The sequence below is a fragment of the Lates calcarifer genome, linkage group LG11, assembly GCF_001640805.2.
Source record: "Lates calcarifer isolate ASB-BC8 linkage group LG11, TLL_Latcal_v3, whole genome shotgun sequence".
Taxonomy (NCBI): domain Eukaryota; kingdom Metazoa; phylum Chordata; class Actinopteri; family Centropomidae; genus Lates; species Lates calcarifer.
The window spans coordinates 10,022,597-10,048,387 of record NC_066843.1 but is presented as its reverse complement, the minus strand read 5'-3'; the positions used below and the strand labels follow the sequence as shown (position 1 = coordinate 10,048,387).

The window sequence follows — 25,791 nt, the reverse complement described above, 5'->3', positions numbered from 1 at the left end:
TAATGAGACAAAGAGTGAGAACAATCTGTTCCACATTGATCCGGATAAACTGATCTGGAGTTAAAGTTGGTCTCTTCACACTTCTCTTCAACTTTGACAGACGCATGCAAGCACTCACACAGATACACAGAACACTAATAATAAACTTCAGCTTCTGTTCTGTTTTTATGGGAATAGAGGGTTGATGTTAAATGTTATGAGTAAATCCAGCTGTTAACAGCTGCATTAGACATTCTTTTAGCACTTACCAAGCTTTTGTAACAGGGAGGTGAAGCGTGATGCACATAATGTTTCTGGCTTTAATCAGGGTTATGCATACAACTGCTACTAATCCTCTTACACTTTGGTGAACTTTTCTATATGCAGTTGTTATGGGTCACTGGGTCCAGCAACAACACATACACCATTGGAGGTCTACATGAAGGCAGGTGTGTCCTTGTCTCTAGCTGTACTGAGGGAGTACATGTCTTGGATAACGGCCCTCCCTCCCAGCAGCTGCTGCTGCTGTCGAGGCTGAAACTCTGTGTTCAGGGCTGTCTGCTTCCTGCGTATGTTCCAGCCACCACATTGTCCTACTTAGCCCTTGTTAATGTTAATAACAACACCAAAATGTTGTGTTCTTGCTTATATAAATAGCTTGGACAGCGATCACTGTTTCACAATGTGAATGGGACAAAATGAGAAGCTGTGACAGAACCAAAACCAAAAATGAATGGGAGATGTCGAGGATTAATTACTTTTGTCTAATAGATGACCTGATGATACATCTGTGCTCATTAAACCAAATTTCTTTGGATGTACAATATTCAAAAAGTCTAGATTTTGAATTTACTCACATGTCTATAAAGTCTCTAAATACTGACTTAAAATACTGATATTAATCTCAAGAATCTTTTTGTAGTTTCTCAATTGGCCTACTTATATGAACCAAGTTTGTTAGATTTATGTCACAAAAAACCCATCAAACTTTTCTTTGTCTCTTCGTTTAATTTATCATAAATATACTGTGAGCTTAAACTGAAATATTTCAGGAAAATAACTATTCAAATTATTATTAACTGATCAAACATACTGCACTAACACTGATACTCCATCATTTTACCTCTGTATGTTTGGCCAGCATGGCCTCTAACTCGACACAGATTTCCTGCCACCTATTCCACTGTTATTGTCATTATACTGTGCAGTTAAAACATATTTGCAAAGGATACATTTAGGTAAGTACTCTGGTGGTGTTAATCAAATCTTCTGAAGATTTAAACGCTCACATGATCAACAGATGTGCTAAAAACACAGTTTGTGGTTGGAGAGTGGTAATTGTGTCATTAAGTTAATTAGCTCAAGATCTCATTGCCTGTATAGTGCATAATCATTGCAAATTATGAACCCAGGCTGCTAATTGTTAAGGTACATCTTGTACGTACATAAAAGAAGATATTTTGACTTTGTCACATGCACATGGGTGACTGTTACAAGTGTATATGCATTATAGGTGTTTGTACTGATGCTTGTTCTGCCCTGTACGTGAATTCTCTTAATATAATACCACGAATACTCCATGAAAGAACAGGGAGTAAGAGGGTGGAAACAAACAAGAAGTTGAGGACATCTGTAAAGATAGTAAATTATACACTGAGAAAAGCACATGATTCACATCGTCATTGTGTGTCTTCTTGTCCACTGCCTGTACTGACCAGATTTTGTTTGCCCAGAGGAAAAAAAGGGGAGGGTGATGCAGCGGAACAAAACAGTGCAATCAAATAAGTAGACCAGGCTGGCAAAGCTCTGTTTTGGTTCTCAATATAACCTTAAGTATTTGTTTTTTTAGTGGTAGAATAGATTTTCCTTGTTAATATTGATACTTTTATTGTTGTAATGTGGCCTGAGGATTAACTGTATAGTCAGTCCTTTTATTATTGTCAGGTAACAATTTCACAGCCATATGACGAATTGTATTGCTGGAGTTTTGTGCTATTGAAATCAAAATGTATTTTGGGCAGGTGAATAATAATACAAACAACCAAGTGTTAATGTGACACAATTCTGTTTTATTTTTATTAATTACTTTGGCAACATTTGGTACATGTGTGCAAAATAGAAAATTTGGATCTCAAAAGTACAGTCACAAAAGAATTACAAAAAAAAACAAACTCTTCTTTATGTCAATTAAGAGGGCATGGACAAACAATATATTTTGTTGTTCAGTTTTGAGGACTTCTGAAAATCTGCAGCAGTACTGCTCATTGCCTATATTTGCCTAATTTTTCTAATAGGCAGTATGCACTGTTATGTACAGAACTACTATGACAATAACAGAACAGCCCAACTTTGTGGGCAATCTGCAGCCTGATAATGGTGAATGAATGACACGTGAGAGAGAGTTAAAGGCCAGGTCCAGGTTATTTTTGTTTTGTTTTGTTTTTTTGTTTGTTTTTTTGAAGTCCAGGGCCGTTTTCAATTTCCAGCCTGTCTCTGCTTAGCAGCGTACAGACAGTCCCTGGAAATAGTTTGCACTCATGGCCAATGCAACAAACTGTTATTACTGGCAGCTGGAGCTAAGCTACCAAGGACACATATACACAAGGATATACCGCACAGTGTGTGTGTGTACATTACAAGACTGACAAGACAAGTATGGGTACAGCACATACACAAGCCTGCATACACTCAGTAGACGCCCAAGAGAGACATTAATAACACACACACACCAACAAAGAGTATTGACTTGTGCAACAAACACTAAAAAAGTTTTCATCATATTCTTGCCTCGAATGCTACTTAATTTTGTTGTATAATATAGCATTAGTGGCTGATATTGAATTGAATAGTTATGTAATCTTCTTTTCATCATGTCACTAATAAGTAATATGACAAACAAAATGTCATAGTCTCTGCTCCTCTTTGATCTTCAAAGGCTCCAAGAAAATCCATGAAAGAGGATGAAGGCGTGACACAGCTAGTTTTGATTAACCTCTACAGGATAGCCACACTAATCACATTTAAGTGTATCATCAAACACATTCGCTCTATTTTGCTGCATCCCTTCCTCTAATCCATAAATATGTTTTTCCTGCCGTTACCATGTAACACAAACCAACTGTTGCTGCTGTGACTCAAAAACTCTGAATGTAGCTGCTGCCACCTCTTCTCCCATTAGATTATATAATGTTTGACACATTGTAAATGGAGTAACAAGTGTCATTAAGCCATTAAATTTGTGACTGTGGGAGGCCCTTTCTTTGCCATATGCATTTAGCCTCCTGTCCATTTATGCTGTACAACCTCCTGACCCGTCATACATACTGCATGCAAAAATGCAGGGTTGCCATACTCAACACAGGGAGGGAACACTGGATTATTCAAATTCACCATCTGCCTTACATCACCTGGCTGTCGCATTTTTGTGACAAAGGGTGCACATTGTGTAATTTCACAGGACAAATTGGGTGAAAAGAGTTTGTTCTGAAGTTTGTCCTTAATTTTCAAAAGAGGAGGATGAAGCTCAGTGAGAAATTATATAACCATTTTTTTTCACAAGGAAATGCATGAAAAAACTTCTTTCTCTTTAATATATGCTTTAACAGAGCATTGTGCAAGTCAAATGGATGTTTAGCAAGAGTTTAGGTGTGAATATACCAGTAAGCAATAGTCTTGTTCATTTTTGCATTTTGATTCTGTTATACTGTAACTTCTATTTCACTGGATGTCAAATGAAATTGCAGAATACTTGTACCTTGAGAGAATTACAAGACTGCTATCAGATGTAAAATGAGGATAGTTACCAAGGTTTACTTCCTGCTGCACTGTTCTTTACAGTGCTGCTGAAAATGCAAGTGAATCATCAAGGAGCACTGTGACTATTCTCTTTGTAGCTCAGCATTGAGGATGCTGTGCTTGTTGACCTGCACACTCAAATATGCTCAGTGAATAAGTAGACCTTAAGTAAGTGAATGCTATACGTATATTCATAAATGGAAAGACAATATGAGATGGATTATCAAGAGTTCAAAAGCAGCCCTCAATGCCTCCAAGGTATTCAGCTCCTTTTTCCTGTTTTGAGTACACAACACATGTGGAATGAACACTCCACAAGGCCATAAGAGTCATGAGTAGACTCTTGTCCTTGTCTGCTTCTTCTCGAGACAGTGAACAGACAGAATGAGGAGGATCAAAATAAGATCTGCTCACCACACATTTTTTTTTTTTTTTTTTTTTGGTATATTCTTACTGCACTTCTCAAAGTTGTTTTTATCCCGTAGCAAAGCAATTCAATCCTCCCTTTGAAAGCAACAACAAGGTATTCCCAGGTAATACACAGTGTAGTCAGATACACAGCAGTACACTTTGTACTTGTTAAAGCTTAAGTAGCCAGGTTTCCTGAGGTCAGAGAATCACTTGGTGCACAGCATTGCTCATCAGGGATGTTGATCACTATCATGCTCCATAAACATGGTTGGTCAAATTAAGATATGAGGGATAGCCTGAACACAAAAGCTGCCATGACGCAGAGCGAACTGAGACAGCTCATGGGTTCAGGTGAGAGCTCAGGTAGGAGAGTGCACTGAAGTTCAGTATTTGACTGTTTGTGTGAGTTCATATAGATCCGTGCGGTGCATGTGTGTGTGTGTTACGCACATCGGCCATATATGTTTGCACCTGTTCACACCCAGTCTCACATTACTGAACATCAGTTCCTACGTAAAGTCCATCCATAGAGTCATGGTGGACTCTGAGCCTCTAATGCACTCACAACAGCTAGGACCAATTATACATAATTAGCTTGGTGCAGTGGCTAGGCTAACAGGCAGCCGTTATTGACCCAGTCTGTCATTTAATCAGCACACTGTGTGCTCCTGCTGTTGGTAATGGCTGTTTGGGGCCCAAGAGTTCCAGTTGGGCAGTGACACACAGATTGTCAGATGTGGCCTTGTGCTCCCTCTCTTTTTCACATGGTCCAAGAAGCTACGGACATTATCACCTGCCACTTTTAGAAACAGGAACATGAGAGGAAATTCTATTTTGGTCATTTCCACGGGGGATATTGGATAATTTAGATTCCCCGACACCTCCTGACCTATCCAAGCATCTGTAACTCTCACTGCAATCCCTCCCTCTTTCTCCCTCATGTGTGCATTTGTGCACTCATCAGTATTTACATTGACTTGTCCTTGCATCTATCAGTAGGCTGATTGAAGTAGGTGCCAGGAGAAGGGTAGAGAGGCAGAGATAGCAGAGATGACCTTGACTTTTTATCACTTAGCTCACTGCCACTCTCCCTTATCCTTTCCTGCCTTCAGCATCCTGCGCTCACCATTAGTCTCACTTACTGGTATTTTTGAAAAATACCACTAGGTGAAACAAGCAGCTTTTATTTTAATAGTCTAGAAGCTTATTGTGCCAAACCAGATGAAATCCTGAAATTGCAGACCAGCATATCACGTATCTAATCAGTAAAAATAGTTAGTAGAGGAGCTGTGTCTCCAGGAAAAAATTTCTTTAAAGTTCTCATATATAATTGCGGCATATTTATGTGCAATCACAACCATTAAGATACAGACATACTATTTCCTGGAAACAGTAGCCTATGTAATTATTATACTCTGTGAACCCTAGATGAAAATGGCTTATGTACACAATCAACCCTGACAGGGCAATAAAGTACACTGTGATTATGGATGCAACTTCCATAATAGAAACCACAGTAGGGTCTATTCTCATCATGTCTGCCCATCAATGAACGATACTCAGGCATGTAGAACACTTGAATCAGCTCTCTCTTGATTGATCTTTCATGTTCTTGGCTTCTTTGCAAATGAGCTTTAATTCAGTGACTGGTCATTTTTGAATCTTTACATAGAACCCTTTGTTTTATTTGGTTGGATGAATTATTATTAATCAGTCAGGTAAACAGTAGGAGAATTGTTTTAATTTGGAAGAAAAAATTAGGGATCATTACTTTTTAATTCTGCGTTTGTGCAATCACTTTCTGGTCTGCTTAGTCTCATTACCTTTGTCTGCTGCCAGAAATAGGATTCTTTTATCACAAAAGGTATTTTAACATGTACCAAAGACTTGCAGTTAAGCTTATAAAATGGTTATGGTTTGGGTTTAAGTGTTTCTCTAAGGTTAGAGAGCCTTTGTTGTTACTGTTACAGTAATAAACATGGTTAAGACTTAAAACAATGATTACAGGAAAGATATCAAAGGCCTATCCAATACAACCTCTTCCCAATTTTCTTTACATAATGTCACTCTTTCTCCTCTGCTGCTGTCATAATTACAACAACTGGTTGGAAGTGCCTAACAGTAAAACGTCAGTATGGGTTGTTATAAACTGCTTGCACAGACGGCCTGTTGGGTTATTTTTTAGGGGAGGACAACCTTCAAAAACGTCCAAATGTAAATACAAATTATTGATGGCATAATTCCATTTAGTTGCTTCAGTTTCAGGGTCCTGGTATTGTGCATGTTGGTTCACTGTCACACAGTCATGACTTACTGGGATACTCAAATAAAACAGAGCCATTGTTAAAGTCATTGAAGTCATTAAAGATGATGTGATGATCTCCTACAATGACAAGTCGAGAAAAAGACCTACTGCAACACACTCACAAGCAACTCTGCAGTACCAACCAGTAAGCAGATAGCTGCCCTGGGACCTCAAAGAGGCCTCTTAAGAGCCTCAAAGGCCACAAGTTCATTGTGTGTCATTTTGCTTGTTTGGACATACAGTATCCATGCTAAAATACAATATGGACTAAAATACAAATGATGATGATAAAATCCTGTCCTCCAAGTGGTGACCTGTGTCAGAATTTATATCTAGACCCTTTGTTTAAACTGTGGTTAATATTTCAAAATAAAATTTTATCTCAGTCAAATTACAATATCTGTTATGGTTACACACCTGCACTCCTCCTCCCTCCTCAGGCGTCTGCCATTACTCACCTGACCATTGGCCATCTTTCTGCACAGCTGTTTTGCGTTTACTCATTGGCTCCTTCCCATAAATAGAAGACTGTTCTCCAGATTGTTAATGTTGCTGGAGCAGGCTTGCCCTTTTTGTTCCAGTACGTCATCTTTGTGACATCAAAAACTCGCTTATTCCTGTGTGTCCACATTTGGGTCAAAGCATTATTGAACAGTGACATTACCACAGTCCAACTGACATCACATAACTGGGACCAGGTTGTAATCAAGAATATCAGCGGTGGTTGGCGTCTGGGGTTTTAGGCAAAATATAATTAAGCTACCATGTGCACCCTTGAAAGCTATAGGGTACTTAGGCAATGCACACAGTGTGTGTTTTTAATATTACATTTTTGTCTTTTATTAAATGTAATAATATCTCGTGGACATATTTTATATCACACACACAAACACAAACACACACACACACACACACACACACACAAAGGATATAACAGTTGTGTTTTTTAAAGCTGTACCAATGACAGACTGTTGCTCTAGCTGAGGAGTTTGAGTATTTTTTGGACACTGCATGAGGGAGTGGAGCATAAGATCTGCAGACAGATTAATGCAGCAGCTGCAGTCACACAAGTGAAGAGATGGATGGATTTACCTGATTTTTTTGAATGCAGTCTGCAAATCCCAGTCATTATTTACTTTGCAATCTAACAGCTATGGCAGTCCCTGAAGGATAATATGGACTGCAGCTTTGATGCTTATCTTTAATGGAAAATATGAGCCTTTGTAAACAACAACTGAGGTTTGCCTTAACTTCTAAAGGGGCATAGCAACAAAGAGGGCTCATGTCCCACAGAATGAATGAACATGAAATGATTTATTGAATGACATTTGGCAGGTACCCAGGATGGGGGGGACCCAATCCGATAAGGAAGCAGTGGTACCGTCTCACCAGAATCCTGCTGCTGCTGGTGGTACAAAGGGAGGTACAAAGGTGAAGAGTCTGGCTGTTAACAGCAGGAGACAAGCTTTTCTCACTGTGGACTAATTAGCTGGCTAGCGACTGTGAGCTGAAGACAAGTCTTCCTGTGAGCATTTACTTTTCCATTCACCCTCTGTCAGCAGCCAGTGAACCCAAATTTTAAAAGGATTCTGTGCCTCTGCTAAATGATGTGGGTGATGTAAAGTTGATGCTATCTCTTAAGAAAATAAAGGTTTATGACAAAACTCACCTGATTCCTCTGATTCCAGCTAGTATTGAGCTACATAACACAGGTCGTATGTTATAGTTTTGTCACATGATTGACTTCAAGGTTATTCAAACACGTGCACTTGGATGCTGAGTAAAATGGTTAAAAATACCTCAAGTGATTGTTGGCTTTTCTTCCTGTGGTCTCAAGCAGTCTTGAGCACAATACCATGTGATCCATATTTTCTATTAGCTAGATAAAGAGTGGAGTAACCTGAATACTGTGCTATTTAACAACAATTATTAACAATTTTTGACATAGACTTTTCACCATTAGAGAGTCTTGTGATTAATTTGTTGTACTAATCACATCAACAATACAGCACACAGTGTGTATCCATCAGCTTTATATTTAGGATTAAGAAATCAAGCTAATACGCTGGAGCTTTCACAATCAACCAAGATTAGTTTTGGTTCAGGAGCAGCTTTTCAAGCACTTTCCATGACGCAGGATTTTTACAAATTGGTAATTTAACCAAAATAAGTCAGTCATAGTGTGTGAGTGAAAACACTGGTTACAAGCTTAAAGGTCAGGATGCTGTTTTTATTTTGACTCTGAGACTGTTGCTTCAGAGTTGAGCTCTACACAGGCAATTTTTCTTAATGAAATTTGAAATTTGAGGGATTTTTTATGGAGCATCTGTGTACTGTGAACTTTTTCATTATTTGTAACATCTTCTGATTCTAATTTGATACATAAAGGAAATGAGTCAGGTTTATTTGTGCCTTTCCTGTTATTTGATCAGACATAGATAGATAGAAGATCACTAAATATAGAGTTAATGTCAGTTAGGCAGCATAATATGAAGTAATATTCAATATAATATTCAGTAATATTCACTGAAAATGACCATTGAATATCTGCTAAAAATGTTAATTTCAGTCTACCTAATGCTGAGACATATCTGAGAAAATAAAGGACATTTAAAGAGGTTTTTAAATTAGTGTGCGTGTGGTGTGTGTCTGTGTGTTTCTAACTGTACTCATGAGTGATCTGTGATAACCATGTAATAGCTTCCTGTTTACACATCTGATCAATTTCAAAAAGATGGCAAAAATTGTCAGAATGGATGAACACAGACACACACACACATACACACACAGATATCAAAGCTTATTAAAAGGCTGAATCATGTGTCCAACATGAAGCCCACTGTACTGGTGTAGTGAGCATGCCTGTGCATGCTGCCTATGTAATTATTTGAAAAGAACGAGCATATATGCCTCATTACCCAAACAGTAGGAATGTCCGTGCTGGCCACTGAGCGCTAACCCTCTCAGCAGTTGGTGGGATTGGCTTCACACTGAGTCAGAATGGGCGTCGGTTACATGGTGTCGATGTAAACAAAAACAGAAAATGGGCAGTACAGGCCATGTGCTCTTCTTGTGTTATGAAATCCTGTTTTGTTGCTTTGTGGTGGAGCAGCTGGAGAGATGCAGTGTTCAGTCATACAAAGACTCAATGTGAAATTTACTTTGTTACTCATACATCAGGTTGTTGCTTTCCGTCTCCCCAAAAAATGTGTTCTTTCATTGCATTGTTCTTTTAAGATAAACGAAACCTTTTAACTTTTTTTCTCATAACAGTTTGCCATTTTGGAGATATGTGTTTTTCACAGGACAGCAACAAATGTATTCTAATAAGGGAGGCCTGACCTTGTTGATGTTGTATGGTGTCTGAATCCTCTGAAACTCAGGTATTTTAGGGGTCATATGAAGAGGGATTACCAATGTTGAAAAAAACTTTCATTTTTAGTTTGATGGAATAATACCTCAAACTGCCTATATGATAGTCTCAACACAACTATCATCATGGTTGAGTGTACCTCATCATGATGTCTGTTCTTGCATGCTTCAGTATACTGATGCAAATGTAATGTTGGATACGATGAGCGATGAGTGGGCTTTTAGCGAGATTAATCACAACAAGGTGTGCATTCAACCATGACGAATTGTGCAACGCAGCCCTGACGCACAACCTTTGGAGACCCCGCATTCAGCTGATTCAGCGTTAGAGGGAGAGCATTTTGGGTGTCAATTAGGTGTCATTGCAGTCAGCACTTGAGAACTACCCTTAGACTTTTCTGAAATGTGGATTTATGCAAAGATTTCTTCCCACGGAGCACATAGAAGCTACTTTTTGATTAATTTAGTTGAATCTTGAGTCAAGATTTAATACAACTTTACACACAGCACAGATGTTTCTCACACCAGCTCAGGTACCTGGTGTGGAGTTTATGTAATATTTATTGGGGGTGGGGTGGGGGGGGTGCTGTTGGTAAGGGAGAATTTAAATGTTGACATAACAGCCTGGAGGGTGGTTCAGCTGATGGTATTAATATTTGGTATTAAAGGTGTGTGCGTATGTGTGTGTGTGAGGTGGAATTTAATATCAGTCCTTGCCAAAGACTTGCTACCTTTCCCTCTTTCCTTTCTTCCCCCTCCCTCTCTTTTTTGTCTCTGCGTGAAGCTGTTAGAGTTACGTAAACAGTGCTTGCAAAGGGCAGCAGCTCGCTGACGTCTAAGGTTAAGCATTTATAAGATCACTCAGTGGTAGTCACATTTACCAACTATACTGCTCAGTGAAGTAACATCCGGTTTGGAATTGACCATTACCTCTGATACAAGTCATGGAAACAGTAAAGCACCTAAGGACCAATTTTCCAAATGTGCTTTTCACTGTGCTCCTTTGTCTGCAGAGTCCCAAGGAAACACATAATTTTATGCAACATCTATGACGTACAGGTCTGAATATCCAGCTTTTTGTCTTATTTGACGCCTCTGTTGTAAATTCTGTTGTGTGTTGAAATTAAGGCCTTATTTGGGCCGTATTTTTAAAACCTGTACAGTCACTAAACATAATATTAAATGCTTTGTCATTTCTCCTTCTCGACCACATAGTTATGTTTTGAGGATTATTAATTTTTGAAAAGTTTTCTAAAAAAGTGACATATTTGATTCTTAAATACATTGCATCTTCTCATGGGGTTGAAACATGAATATTTATAATTTAAAAAATGTTTCCATTAAAGTAAAAAAAAAAAAAAAAAGGAAAAAAAAGATTTTCTTTAAATGGTCAGTTTTTCTCATAGCTCACTTATGTTTTTCCAACACAGGTCACCTTAGTGCTACAGCTAAACTAGGAAGTCCAGCGCGACATCTTGACTGACTTTAACTAGCAACCACCTACACCAACACATTATCACATTACAGAGTTTATGTGACTAACATGTTTGTAAACAGTTACCTATTTATATGTCCAACACACATTGAGCAATAATATATTAACATACATCTTTAATTGTGTTCTTGTCCACCTGACAATGTAAGTCTGACATTCATTTCTCTTTTAGCTCTATCTTGGTCACCACCATCTCCTATCTGGCTTTTTAGCCACTAAATTCTACACTATGTTCACTTGCTTGTTGGTAATCTTACATCGTTATTTTGTGCCAGCAATGGGAGGTACTGAACATTGGGTGGGTTTATCAGAGCTTTTTTTTCCCTAGAGGATCAGTGAAACTGATCCAAGACAGCTAAGTTGCAACACAATGAGCTGAAAGATGCTGAAAGCTGAGGGGGACTGACACCATGAGAGACCCCTTTCACATACACTGTTGTTTGATCTTTTAATATAAAATATATAGATTGATTAGATAAGGTTTGAAGTTGACTTGCAGATGTAGATAAGTGTCACTTTACTCTCTGCTTACTTGTTGGGCCAACATCCTTCCAACAGTTAGGTGAACTCAGGTCTCCAAGTCCACAAGAACAGATGCGTTTGTCTGTGTGTTCACTGCTCTTCCATCCATTAGGAATATAATCATGTGGCCTGAAGACCTCCTGGTCAGCCAGGTCAGTTGAGGAGAACCCTCTGAACAACCATCTGCTGAGTGTATGTGAGGTCACCAACCCATGTCAGATCATGTGCGATAACAAAGAGGCTAGAAATCTGAAAATACTGCTGATAGTTCTCACAAGCTGTTCTGTCTTCATATGAATTCCACCATCATCATCTCTAAAAAGGCTATAATTACCTTCGATGGATCAAACATGATAATCTTCTGGGTCTGTTTCCCACAGAGTGAGATGAAATTGTAGCCCAACACACTCAGTAAAACAGCTCAGGGCCATAAAGGACTAAAAAACGCAGGTGTCACCTTAATACTGCCAGGCTGCCGTATAATCATCCAAAGTAATGTTTTCTGTCATATATTTACAACCTTGTGTTGTACGTCATGCAGAGACTCCAACATCAGGTTGCATGTCATAGATAATAACATAGTTGACAGATTGTTGGTTTATCAAAACATACAGGTGGTTGGCAATCTGAACCTGGACTGAGGCCAGGACTCTGATTGGCTCTGAAACCCGACGCCTTTGTATTGGAAACCGCAGGCTCATGCTTCATTCAACACTTTCCCTGCAAGATGGCCCGGCCTGACACGCAATGGCCCCGAGTCTCACGCCATGTAAACACAGCATGACCCCTCCTTCCCCTCAGCTTACGAGATCAGGTGGCCTCTCTTACACCAGGAGAGCCGACTCCATTGGGCCTTATCTCTCCACTAGAACAGATGTTATCTCACTGGTATTCAACTGAACAACAGTGATTCTGCAGCAAGAAAACTGGTTTAAACAAATTATCCATCCATGGAACATAGAGAATTGAATTTCTTAGAATTTTCATTTCTTGGTTGTGCCAGTAAACACACCTAACTGGACCTGCAGGCCAGATATTGCAATAGTAGTCTGTTATCTTTGGTTTGAACCAGGGTGATAAAATTGGCTTTATTTCATCCTCATATTTAGCTAGTTGCAAGGAAAGTGGGGCATGTAAACAAATTACCTAGGCACAAACAAACCTGTCCTTCTGTGAGATTAGACATTTTGAATGGAACAGGTAACAAAGCAAACCCTTACTCTTTGCCAACAGTTTACCCAGTCTGGTACATTACCGGACAGTGAATGCAACTAAGGCCTGTGGAAGTAAAACCTCACAATTTCATATTTTAAGAATAGTATCAAGTGCACCTGCACACTGAATTGAAATCTCAGTAGGAGCTCTGACATCAGTTAGATCAGTATTTACGCATCTGACGCAATACTGGACCCACACCTGTGCTGAATCAGGTGTAGTCTATGTATAGTTGAAGACTGATGATAGAAAATTGTGACAAGTATACATAACTTTGTGGCCATATTTTAAAAATAGGAAAGTCTTAAAAATTGCAATCTGCATCTTGGTCTTGTTATACATCACAGTCCACTTGGTAGTTGACAAGATTGTCATTATGATGTTTTCAAAGAATTATGAAATCCTTCTTATGAGTTTTCAGGCTTTGTCACAAAAAAGCACATCTGATGACCATTTGCAATTTGTCATGTATTTTTAGTGCTACAAATGGGTGAAATGCCATCAAATTTTGCAGGAGTGGTTTGGAGTAATTTGCGCATATGTCACCAAACTGGTTGCAGTTGCACAAATGAAGAGTTACAAAAGCTAATGCAAAACAGGTCATGTCTACAAAGATTGTAAGTGTGTAATGTATGACATTTACCATTGAAATTAATTGAGCAAGAGTTGAAGAGACTGTAAAATATTAAAATGCCTGTAAATGTGTGTACTAGCTGAGGGAAATTCTAGGAGAATAACTGGGAGACATTTTCTGAGAATATACACATCTGACTGGCACATGGTGAGTTCATGTGAAAAATAATCAGAAAAAACAGCTAAACCTGGCAGACTCTCTTGGCCTTGCTGTAAGGTCATATTACTGCAGATACCACAGCATTTTTGGTCACATAGACAAATAACACATTTACACACACATATGTACATATGTTCTTGCCAACTGTTCTCACAACCTTATTATGCACTGAACATGTTACACACACGTGGATGTTCATGTGTGAGCTGCCATCACAAGAGACAGTGGTGATGACACATTGCCACCAAAAACGTTGCTGCTCTGTCTGCTGTCGTATTATTGGTATATGTGCTTTAGTACCAAATACGTCACTGCCATTTGTGAAATCAGTCAGTGTGTTTCTTCACCTGGTTTTCGCGCTTTAGACACACAATGTTTCATCCATAAAACTTGTAAATGAGCTCAAACCACAAAACATTATAGAAATCCTTGCTGCTTACAGACGCTCAGAGTGCTTCTCCACACTCTGTCACACCTGCGTCATCAGACTTTATGGTAGAAATAAGATTAAAGATACAACCCTTTTGACCTATTTCATCTTTTTTTTTTTTTTTTTTTTTTTTTTTTTACAGGATTGGTTCCATCACAATAAAACATGTCTTTGGTGTGCTTATACTGAAAACTGAGACAACATCAAAAATGTAGATTTGTTGCCACTGGTACAGTTGTGTTGTTGTGCTTAGCTGTGAAGCGCTGTGTCCTCACAGAGGGTATCCCTTTTTCTCCCCAGTCTTTTCTGTCCTCTTTACTAATTGATGAGGGCAAACACGGCTGAGAAGGAAATGAGTCTAATGTGTATAACTGGCAGAGGACTGAGTGGGCCAAAGCCAGTGTGTTTACTCTGCTTGAGGGCCATGTTGCCAGGACAATGCATGTGTCGAGGTCCGGCTGTGTAACTGAACCATGTAACAGGCCTCGGTGCAAACATGGCTCAAGACTAAAGAAGAGAGTAGAGATGTGCACAGACAAAGATGCCCCTAAAAAACACATTATACCATCAGTGTATGTTTGTGTTTTCTAGGACTGACTCTGAGCTGGTTCTCAGGTGAGTTGAGGGAGTTAGTAGTGAAAATGTTGATGTTTCTCTTGCTCTGACTGAACAAATAAAGACACTCTGCCATGACCTGTTTTATGTCAGCTGTTACCAAGAAATGGAATAATTAGTCAAATATCTATTTTATCCTGAAAACCATTCCTTTGAATTGGCCATATAATTTGTTACAAAGTTAAATGCATTATTCACTGTATAACCTCTTTGGGCATATGATACAGAGTTACTTGAAACCTAAAGAATATACTTATTAACTACATTTAGTATCATGAGCAGGTTTAAATAGTAGTTTTGAGCAATTACCCAAACCTTTTTACAAAATCAATCCAAAATACACAGCGATAAGTAAGGACATGTCTCCCTATGGCTGAGAATATTAATGATCTTCCTTCCATCATGTTTTCATGTAAGCAGCGTTATGGCAGAGCCTCACTGGATGAGCCACTCTGCACGTGTCCTGTTATACGCATCCTAGGAACACACTGGCTTAATTACTGACCAATAGTAAGGGGTATAGCACCAGTTCCCTCCACCCTGGTTACACAAACCCCCACAAACTTGAACAGCCAGGCTTAAGTACACCTATCTGATTTCATCCTGGATGCCCCACAGAGGGCTGAAAAAGGTCATCCATGCCGTCAAGTGTTAGGTTTCACATGAAGGTCATCAAGGTAAATACCAAGACATATGAATTTGTTTTTGTTTTTTTTTTTAAAGATCTGTTGTGGCTATTGTGTAGCTAAAATGTGATTTTTGTCATTATTATTTCAAGCATAATAGGAGGGGAGAGAAGTAGAGAGAGAGAAGGAGCAATGAATGATGTCAACCTTCTGAACCTTGTTGACATCTGTCTTGCATCAACTTAACCCAGTGATAACGCAAGCTTGACTGAAAAAAATGCATTATCTCTTCACTTTATACTTGTTTTAGCTATTATTTGCAAAGTACATGTTGAAGCAGATCATGGGCAGTATAAAACAGCAGGATCAGTGGAAGCAAGGTCAAGTAGCTATCACACATCTAAAAAAAAAATAAATAAATAAAGACAGAGAACTAATAAACTCTAAAAACGTAGATCTCTTACACAGTAATTATTACAGAGGGAGCTGACACAACACATGAATCATACACAAAATGTTCTCATTAGAAGTTATCTTCTCTCTCTCTCTACACCGATTCACAGGTGAGAAGATAGATGAAAGGTGACAAGTGGTTAAGGTGGCAAAGTGGATGAGCAGAGTTTGAGTCACAACCAGCAGGCTCTATCTTTAGACCGTCTGTGGGGTAGTTCAATTAACACATATGAGAAAGTCAATACAGATTGGATTGGATGGCTCCTAGGCACCAGTTACACCCAGCTGTTCTTCAGTTGTAGTTTTCTTTTTTTCTTCTTTTTCTCATTATGACGTCTGTACATTGTTGCTTTCATTCATGATGATCCAACATTTTGACTTAATGTTTATTTTTAGAAGGTAAATGGAGTGATGGTAAATGTATTGGCAGTGTTTTTTTCTTTTGAAAACTCATGTCTCTTTGCTCATCTGAACTTGATATTGTTTTGCTTCATGTGACAGTTGTTAAAGCCTGTTAAAGCCTTGCTCATTACATCTTATGAGCCTTTGAGCTGTCCTGCTGATAAGGACTGTGATATGTAATGCTCAGCGTAACAAAATAAAAAACAATAATAATAATAATAATAATAATAATAATAATAATAATAAAAACTTTATGTGTATAGCCTAACCCCTTTCATACATGTCAGGGCATGTATGAATTTGTTTTACAAATGACTGAGAAGCTGAAATCAAGATTAATACTGAGACTAATGAAAATTAAAAATAGCAATGATAAAACTGAAATCATAAAAGCAGTAAAATAGATTAAAATTAGCAAGAGGAGAACAAATAAAAATAGAGGGCAACTTTAAAACATGAATCTGATATACGTACATCATGAAACTGTCACAGAGTGATAAATGTACATAATACATATAATATAATAACATGATATAATACCTTCAATTAGGAATATAAAGCATCTTCAAAGGATGAATCATATAGCCATGCACATTGGAAAACATACAGCCAATATAAGGATTCTACGAGCAAAAGACACTACCCCCCCCCTTTAACATGCCTGATGTGCTTGTGCGCCCCCCTCCGTTCTCCTCTCACACTCCAGCTGCTTTCTTACTGAGAGAAAGTCTCTTAACTTATCTCTGATGATTGAGGAAACAGATTGAGCTCGTGTACTCAGGCAGTGTGGTTGTTGCTTGAGCTGCATGTACTTATTCAGCAAGAGAAAATAAAGTAAAGGCTGTCTGGGTGCATGCATGTATGAGATTATTGTGAGATGCATGCATGACCTCCTTTGATGCCACTAAAACTCTTTAGTTTAATATAATACGCACGCTACACAACTATCGTGTGCATATTGATCTAATCTATCACCAGTTTGCTTTAAGGTTTTAATTTTGCAAATGAAATTATCTCCATTTTACAGATAGTTATTTGTAATTATGAATGATCAAACAATCGAGCATTATATTCGAAAACAAGTCCGTATCTCTCCCCTTTTTTTGAAGAGAGGTGGACAGGGTTGACGCACAAAAACTTCCATAGTAACATTATAATTTCGGGTCTTGCTCCGGCTCCCAAAGCTGGAACTTGACGCATGACGCATGTGGGGAGGCGCTGCGAGCTCCCCTCCATAAATTGCCAGCCCGCTCTCCTCAGGCTTCAGAGACGCACAGCGAGGTTAGACCCCTCACATCACTGAAAGGATTTTTTTTAAAAGAAAAGTCCTGCCTTTCTTGCCACCGCACCGTCGACCACCGGGTGCAACCGCTGCAAGCATGATTAAGAAAATGTCACCGTCCGAGAATGAGTTCGACATACCGGCCAAGAACTGCCACAGGATGGTCATTCTGGGCTCCACTAAAGTTGGGAAGACGGCCATCATCTCTCGGTTTCTGAACGAGAGGTTTGACGACCAGTACACGCCGACTATTGAGGACTTTCATAGGAAATTCTACAGCATCAAGGGAGACGTTTACCAGCTGGACATTTTGGACACATCTGGAAATCATCCCTTCCCTGCAATGAGGAGGCTTTCAATTCTTACTGGTGAGTTGAGCTTTCAAACCTCTTCAAGACCACACCGTGCTGCTTCCCTGCAGAGTTCATTTAAAATGGTATTATTTGATATTAAATGCGTCTTCTCTTGTGTTCTGCAGGTGATGTGTTCATCTTGGTATTCAGCCTGGATAACAGGGACTCCTTCCAGGAGGTGCAGCGCCTGAAGCGCCAGATCTATGAGACCAAGTCCTGCCTACGAAACAAAACCAAGGAGAACGTGGACGTTCCGCTGGTCATCTGCGGCAACAAGTGCTGACAGGGACTTTTATCGTGAGGTGCAGGAGGACGAGATTGAGCAGTTGGTCGGTGGAGACGACCACTGCGCTTACTTTGAGATCTCAGCGAAGAAGAACACCAACGTAGACCAAATGTTTCAGACTCTCTTTACCATGGCCAAGCTGCCCAACGAAATGAGTCCCGACCGGCACTGCAAAGTCTCCCTGCAGTACTGCGAGGTTCTCCACAGAAAGTCCTTCAGAAACAAGAAGTGCAAAGACGGGAACGCGTATGGGATTGTGGCACCGTTTGCGCGGCGACCAAGCGTACACAGTGACTTGATGTACATAAAGGAGAAAGCTATAGGTGGCAGCCAGGCCAAAGAGAAAGGCTGCATCATATGCTGACAGTTTTGTATTTTTTTTTTTTTGCCAGTGTGCAAGAGACTTTCTCAAAGACTTTACAGAGTTGAAACAGCCGTCCTGCATACAGGGCTCAGAAGCCCATAAACAGTAGATTTCAGCGCCTGAGGCAGCAGTGACACATTGTGATCCAAACTGGGCTGAGATGCAGGGGGCAAGTGGCTAAGCTCATAGGCCTGTCCCTATTTAGTGATGCAGTAGAAAATGCTGTAAAATCTGCCTCTACACTAGCTTTCCCAAGAGTGGCACTTGAGAAAAGTTTACATTTTGCTATTTTTTCAAACTTGATGGAACTTGAATGTTTGTTGCAGTTATGAACAAATTTTACTCTGAATGTGTATTTATTATGTCTATGTCAACGTTTTTCATAAAAGAGAAAATTAAAAAGAACTTGTTACTTTCATAGTATGTCTTCCTCCTCTGTTTTCTTTCAAGAAAAACTAAATGAAGTTGCATCAAACATTGCAGATTTCATTAAGCAGTTCTCCTCTACTTGAAAATATTTTTCTTTTCTTTTCTTTTAAAATACACCATATGCTGCCTCAGCTTGTCACCTCATACACCAGCAAGTGTCTGCACTGATAGTCCATTGGGGACCCCAAACACTCCCCTCACTGTTTCAAGCACTTTCACTCAGACTTAACTCTGTCACAGTTAATTTAATAATTTCTGGCCACCTGCTGCCAGGTGTTGAATGTGAATACATGCATTACAGAATTTAATCATTGGTTTCTTGATAACCCTAAATCCCCTATTAATGTCTAAAGCAACAAACAGAATGAATGAGCAGTGTGAAAACTTTGTCAGACATGCTTCATGATGATAGCCACAGGCTTAAATGAATGTGTATGACTGGTAGCTTAGTCAAAAAGGCTTTAAGCCAACTGGGTCGTAATCAATTCATTTTATTATAAAATAAGAATGTTACAGATATAAGAAAAAGACACAACTACAGTTAATACAAATGCCACAAAAACCAGTTTGCATTCTCGCGATGCAAAAAAATAAGGAGCAAAAACTCAGTTCATTGCGATGCAAATGAGAAAAATCAGTCTTTGCTCATTTAAACGTCCTTGACTCCCACGTTTATCTGATCCACGGGTTAGGATGTAGTTAAACAAATAGTCCTTCCTGCACCTCGGCTGTGCCTGCGCTTTCTCCAGTCAGTGCAGTGATCCAGTCTTCAGTATCACGATGCTTTTGGCACGTCAAACATGCACAGACTTTTGTATTTCTGGAGTAGCTGGTTCTTGGTGCGGACCTGCTCCCGCAGCGTCGCCAGCTGCTGCTGCTGCTCCGCCGGACTGCTGTCTATCCCGGGCATGTTGGAGATCTGCTCCCGAGCCTCCTGGATCTTTGCCTTCAGTTTAGCCAGTTCTTGGTGGACGTCTTGGCTGTCCTTGTCCATGCTTAAAAAGTAAAGACAAAGGTGATTTAAAGAGCGCTTGTTATCATTGTATGGTGTTATTTTGGCCACTAATATCATCAAGTTATTTTAACTGTAGCAGCTAACGTTAGTTTTAGCTAATACAACAACAAGCTAAACGACTCCACCAAAACGACTATGCGAAGACAGGTAAACACGTTGCCGCAGAGCAGCGAAGAAACATCTCATATTAACACAAGTAAGTCGTCTTACCATTTTATAATATCATGAACTAAAGGCAGCAAAGAGCAATCGTCGCTCTCTTTCTCTAAGTTCGGTTGAGCCACCGCCATTACGATCCTGCTTCGCGGCGCAGATTGTTTACGTCAGGCATCACATGGTGACGTTACTACACGGGAAACATCACCACCTAGTTACAATGATTTTAGTCTCGAGGATTGCACCAAAAAAGGTGATTCCCCGCCTCCAGTATGGCCTGTCACAAGAGAAATTGTTCCTTAATTTGGCATTAATATTTGTAAACTTAAATGGCACTGCTTTAAATAGGCAATGACTCACCAGCTCGATTAGTGCAACAAACATTTCACAAGCTCAATCCCAGTGAACACATTTTTATATGCATTCATAAGTATTAAGCAAATTAAGCAAATCAGCCAGCTAAAATGTTAACTATATTTAAAAACTAGGCTACAAGATTTTTTTTAAAACCTAAGTTATCAAAAAACAGCGAAGAGACTGAAGTGCTGGTTTTATTTTTCTTATTGCAAAGCTGTGCCAAAATGTGGTGGTTACAGGTAGAGAATAAAATGAGAGGATTTCACTCTTATCTCACTTCCTTTACATACAAACAACAAGTGGAAGAATGCCAGTATTGCCTCAAGATTCACCAACCAACCAACCACAGTTGCTTCACTTTGTCCAAATTATGGGATTCATAAGTCGTCTGACCACAAAAATCAGTTTAGGTGGGGTGTGAGAGGCAAAAAAATTGAGTCCATTTTGATAAGGTCTAATATGAGTTTTCAATAAACCCCAGTTTAAGAAGTTTTATAGGATATCCTGCCATTTATATAAGACTATTAAATGGAATGAAATTCCAAATAGCCTATATTTCCCCAGATATAGGCCACAGACAATCTATTGATACACAGAACAAACAAACCTGACCTGTGATGGTCAGGAATAAATGCTTCTCATCCCACTACTTAGCAACCTTTAGCATCTATACTGAAGTTCAGTTTCCTATGTCTACAAGCGTGACACATGCATATAGAGTGAAACATGGCAACCGGTGTCAATATTAGTGGGCACGATGACACACTTATGGTCTAATGGACCGCAATGAGTCATGCTAAATGTCTGGTCCATAGATCAGTGCAGAGCTGTATTCAGGTCATGCATTTTTATCTGGGTATACCTTTACCTTGTCTGTGCACATGGCTGCCTCATGTTGAAATTAGATTATTAACAGGACAAAAGGGAAAAAAAAAAGTTATGGGCAGGGGGTAAGCATCACTACTGCCTCCTGTTTACTATGTCTGAGCAACAGCCTACTGCCTCTGGTAACACAAACAAATGCAGTAGCCTGTCTCTCAAAATATAATGGGATAATCATGTCCCTGCATATTGAGGGACACCTATGGTGACATCACATGAAATGTTATGGTCTATTCTTTTAAGGGATTTGATTTTATCACTTTATCTATACCTCACTGACCTATTTTCACAGCTATATATTCTCATCAAAGGATTGATTCAGGTGTTGATCCTCTCAGCTTCCCAGGCACATATTACCCACATCTGGTAAACACCATAGAGATAAATTCTCAATAGGCACCACAACAGAGCAACCACTGCCGTGACACAGCCAGTGTAGACTTAATTAAGAGCTTTTACAAGACACACACATTTAGATGATAGGCTTATTGAATGTTTTCCTTGGTTATGCCTCCATCTGAGTTGTAGTTGTTGTCTTTTTACCAGACAAACATTAAATGTCATTCAGCGCTCACGCTAATTGAACATTACATATAACTGAAACTTGCAGTGTTATTATGTGTGACCCAGATCTGAGTTTGTGGGGCATTATGTATGCCCATGTATTTTACCATTTGGGTCATGAGGAAGGCTCTGACACCTCACATTTGCAAGTTTAGAAAAGTGGGTCATTTCATGACCCAAAAAATCTCATCCCACAGGAACAATTGAACATATTTGAATGGAATACCATACACACTGTTACTGTAATTGGAATAATATTGGAGCATAACAGCTGAATAAAATGATGTGTGTGGCAGTAGTAAAGGTTGTAAAATTTACCGCTCAGGGTAGATAACAGATCAGGGTCTGCACATGAGAGGCTGTTTCATTAAACATTTTTCATTGCAATGTTTCTTTCATCCTGATGCATTCTGAGTTACTTTGACCCATTTACAGCTGGAGAATTGGCCACATGACAGGAAGAAGCTTGTTAACTCACTGTCATGTTGTTCACAATCACTGATATTTTTTTGACTAATGTACTTTGTGTTGTTGCCTTGACCCTTTAAAATAAAAGCTCATTAGCAAGCAAACTAATACATTTAAGAAAAAACAAAACCTTATTATCCTGTTAGGAATGCAGATACAATGCTGTTAATCTTGATATGTACCTACATTAATATTTCATATCAGGATTACAAATAAAGGTAATACTAATGTTAGGAAGAAGGCAGATACTTACCATACTTAACTTGTATGGGGTTGACTTAAGTTGTTTACCATTATGACCGGTACAATATACAGCATTTATCCTCCCTATTATCTTTCTGTATTAACATACCAGTGACTTCTGTATGAATTCATTATTGTATCTTTTTTTTTTTTTACATTCCAGGGTGAGCCATTCACAAACATGTACAAAATAGACTTTATTTTAAGTAACAGTTTGAATTTGTTATCCAGTTTTAAAGAAAGTTTATATAAGAAGCCTGTATATCATTATATGTCCTAAAGAGAAAATCAAATGAAAATGATACCAAGCAGGGGTAAAAACAGTGAGAGAGGTCAAATGGGCTGTGGTTTGTATAAATTTGGACTCTTAACAGAAATTCCCATGTATCAACTTCAGCAGCGAAATGGAATCTCTCTGGAAAATCTCTCATGTAGAGCTCAGAGTAAACTTGTGCTTTATGACTGACAAGGGAATTGTGAATAACCTTTGGGCTTGGGTGACTTCAGGACACTTCCACTTAAACTCCTCCGTAGCACTCCCTAAGTGGCTGGCCTTGCCCCACCCAGCCCCTGTGATGACGTGAAAGGGCTGCTGACAGCCCCAGCATCTCTGGCAGAGAGCTGGCAGGATGCAGATGTCCTGCCTGATGATCTCCAGTCTAATCATAGCAAGAGTCTCCATATGAAAGATCACAGTCAGTCTGCATTTTTCCAACAGGACAAACCATTAGTAATTCAAATACTGAGTTTATTAAATACTGAGAATTAAGGACAGCAACAACAACAAATAAAGTTTCATTTGAAAGGGGAATGTTTTCATATCATGTGTCCAGGGCAGATTCTTGGAAAGAAGCTTTCAACAACTGTCCTTGTAAGTACCAGCCAGAAAATAGCCAATCAGCTGCTGATTACAATTCATGCCAAAGTCACATTTGTGCTTCCCAGTCATGCATATTTCAGGTCATTCGGTTATTACATTCTCTCTGTGAGAAAAATGGATCAGGAGCCACAACAGGGTTCATTGTCCTGAACAGTCAACATCTATTGGCCATGTGCCTGCACTTGACCTCCTGCACTTTGCACAGATACAAACAAACATCCTCTTCCTTGCATCTTTGAGATGATCAAAGCACCATTTAATGCTTTTTTTTTTTTTACTAATTCAGTAATTCTTTGCAGAACTGAATGACTGCATGTTATTAATTTTACTCAGAACAGATAATTACCATAGAACTAGCTAATACTCACATCATATTTCCTAGTAGGCTGTGGCTCAGTTCCATGGAGCTTTGATAATCTCTTGGTTTTTAACAGGCCTCTTTGGTGCTATAATTGCATTACAGCTGGTGTTATTGCTGCAAAAGAGTCGTGCATGCTTTGAACAAACAGCGTAGTTACTGCCTGTCCAAATCAGTCAATTAAGCACCACAGGCAAAAGGCTATGCCTGTTAAGATAAACACTTGTGTGAATGTGTATACCAAGACAAAAACCACATTCCAGATGAGGGCCACTGAGATGATTGTTGCAAATCACTCATTTTATGGTAGTAATGAAAATGTGTCCTATGTCATTTAGTGTTGCAATTAACACCACTGGTCAAACCTTTTAGAACACCTCTGTTTTTCCTCCATCCCAGTTTCCTCCATCTAAAATTGATTTCACCCTGTCCAGTTTGAAGCTGTAGGGTGAGCCCCTGACCAACCAGTCTGTTGTCTTTTGTTACTTGTCTTTTTCTCACCATTCTGATAGCAATAAGATACATAGTAATACTTCCTGCAGTATAGTATTGGCTTATCCAAGAGGAGCTGAATCAGGGTCAACTGGACTTGGTTATATACATTTCACCCCTCATCCAATAGTCCCCTTCAGTTCAGCCAAGTCCAGTTCCATCTTGCTGAGCATTATGAGATGAACACCCTCAGAGTGATGCAGTATGAAAAAATAGCCAGAACCGAAGCCTCTTGGACAACAGATGAAATGTCCTCAGTCATCTACAACCAAGTTGATTCAACCCATCTTTTATAACCATGGCGTGGATGACTGAGAATCTTCACAGAATATTAACAATTTGTTCCAACACTGTCTTTGTACAGACCAAGGGTGTGTAAGACATCTGTAGAAAGTGTTTGCATTAACTTTCAATGCTTCAATTACTTACATAGTTGATGGTTCATAATCTTTCTGAGAAATTCAAATGATTTTTCTGCTTTTGGTGACCTTTTAAACTCCCCACACCCCATTCAGCCACCCACCCCCTCGCCTTTTTTTTTTTTTTTGCTCACAGTTTATCTCAGATCTTTATACCATTTAAGGTTACTCATTAGGCTTGAACCGTTTAAAATTCAGTAAAAACAGGAAAAATGGGGGTGTCCTAAAACTTCCACTGGTAGTGCATAATATCAATATTATGATGTTTTCACCTAATCCTACAACCCCAGACAATTGAAAAATAGATCATGAGTAATTTTGATAAGATTTCCCTAAACAGCACAATGCTGATTAATACCCAGCTATGAACTGATTCCATGGAAATTGACGATTAAATGTGAACACACTGCTCCCCCACTGGGAGGATCTTGTTTATGAGAGATCCACCAACATGCTGAGAACCCGTCCTTTAAACCTCTCTGTCTAAGACAAAAACAAGCTTTTTCCCCCATCCATTCAGTCAATGACAAACAGAATCATCTGAGACACATTAATTCTAATGCTCAGACAGCAGCTGATCAGAGCTTAAAATAAACATTAAGTGAACTTACTGATTCAAAATCTTGTCCTTTCTGCCAAAGGTTTAAAGTGCCTAAAAATAAAAAAAAATAAAAAATAAAAAACTGTCTAAGTCATGATTTTATTTATTTATTTATTTTTATTTTATTTATCAGTTAACATTTATTTGTAGAAAAAAGATTATAGTGATCAGAGAGAATAGAGCACTTAAAAAATAAATGTGAGTCCAGTGGAGTCACTAAATGTTATTA

At 39.0% G+C, this 25,791-nt stretch overlaps 2 protein-coding genes and 1 pseudogene across 2 annotated transcripts in view; 1 reads left to right on the top strand and 2 right to left on the bottom strand.

Annotated features, from left to right (window-relative positions):
* The window catches only part of pam16 (presequence translocase associated motor 16), a 359,227-nt gene extending 345,678 nt beyond the window's left edge, over positions 1-13,549 (bottom strand). Inside the window, exon 1 of the mRNA XM_051074151.1 lies at positions 13,546-13,549. Coding sequence (XP_050930108.1) covers positions 13,546-13,548 — 3 coding nt within the window. The 5' untranslated portion in view covers position 13,549. The remainder of the gene's footprint in view (positions 1-13,545) is intronic.
* Positions 13,550-17,684: 4,135 nt separating this feature from the next.
* On the top strand, positions 17,685-19,116 carry LOC108886136 (dexamethasone-induced Ras-related protein 1-like; annotated as a pseudogene).
* Positions 19,117-19,598: 482 nt separating this feature from the next.
* Positions 19,599-20,506, bottom strand: med9 (mediator complex subunit 9). Its single transcript, XM_018680816.2, has 2 exons — positions 20,353-20,506; positions 19,599-20,122 (listed from the first exon to the last, which is right to left on the bottom strand). The coding sequence occupies exons 1-2, from the start codon at positions 20,430-20,432 to the stop codon at positions 19,903-19,905; spliced, it is 300 nt and encodes a 99-aa protein (XP_018536332.1). The 5' UTR covers positions 20,433-20,506; the 3' UTR covers positions 19,599-19,902.
* Positions 20,507-25,791: the final 5,285 nt, after the last annotated feature.

Coding starts and splice junctions, on each gene's coding strand:
- med9 (XM_018680816.2), bottom strand. CDS start 20,432: ATGGCGGTGGCTCAACCGAACTTAGAGAAAGAGAGCGACGATTGCTCT. Junction 20,123..20,352: donor GTTCATGATATTATAAAATG/GTAAGACGACTT, acceptor TTACTTTTTAAG/CATGGACAAGGACAGCCAAG.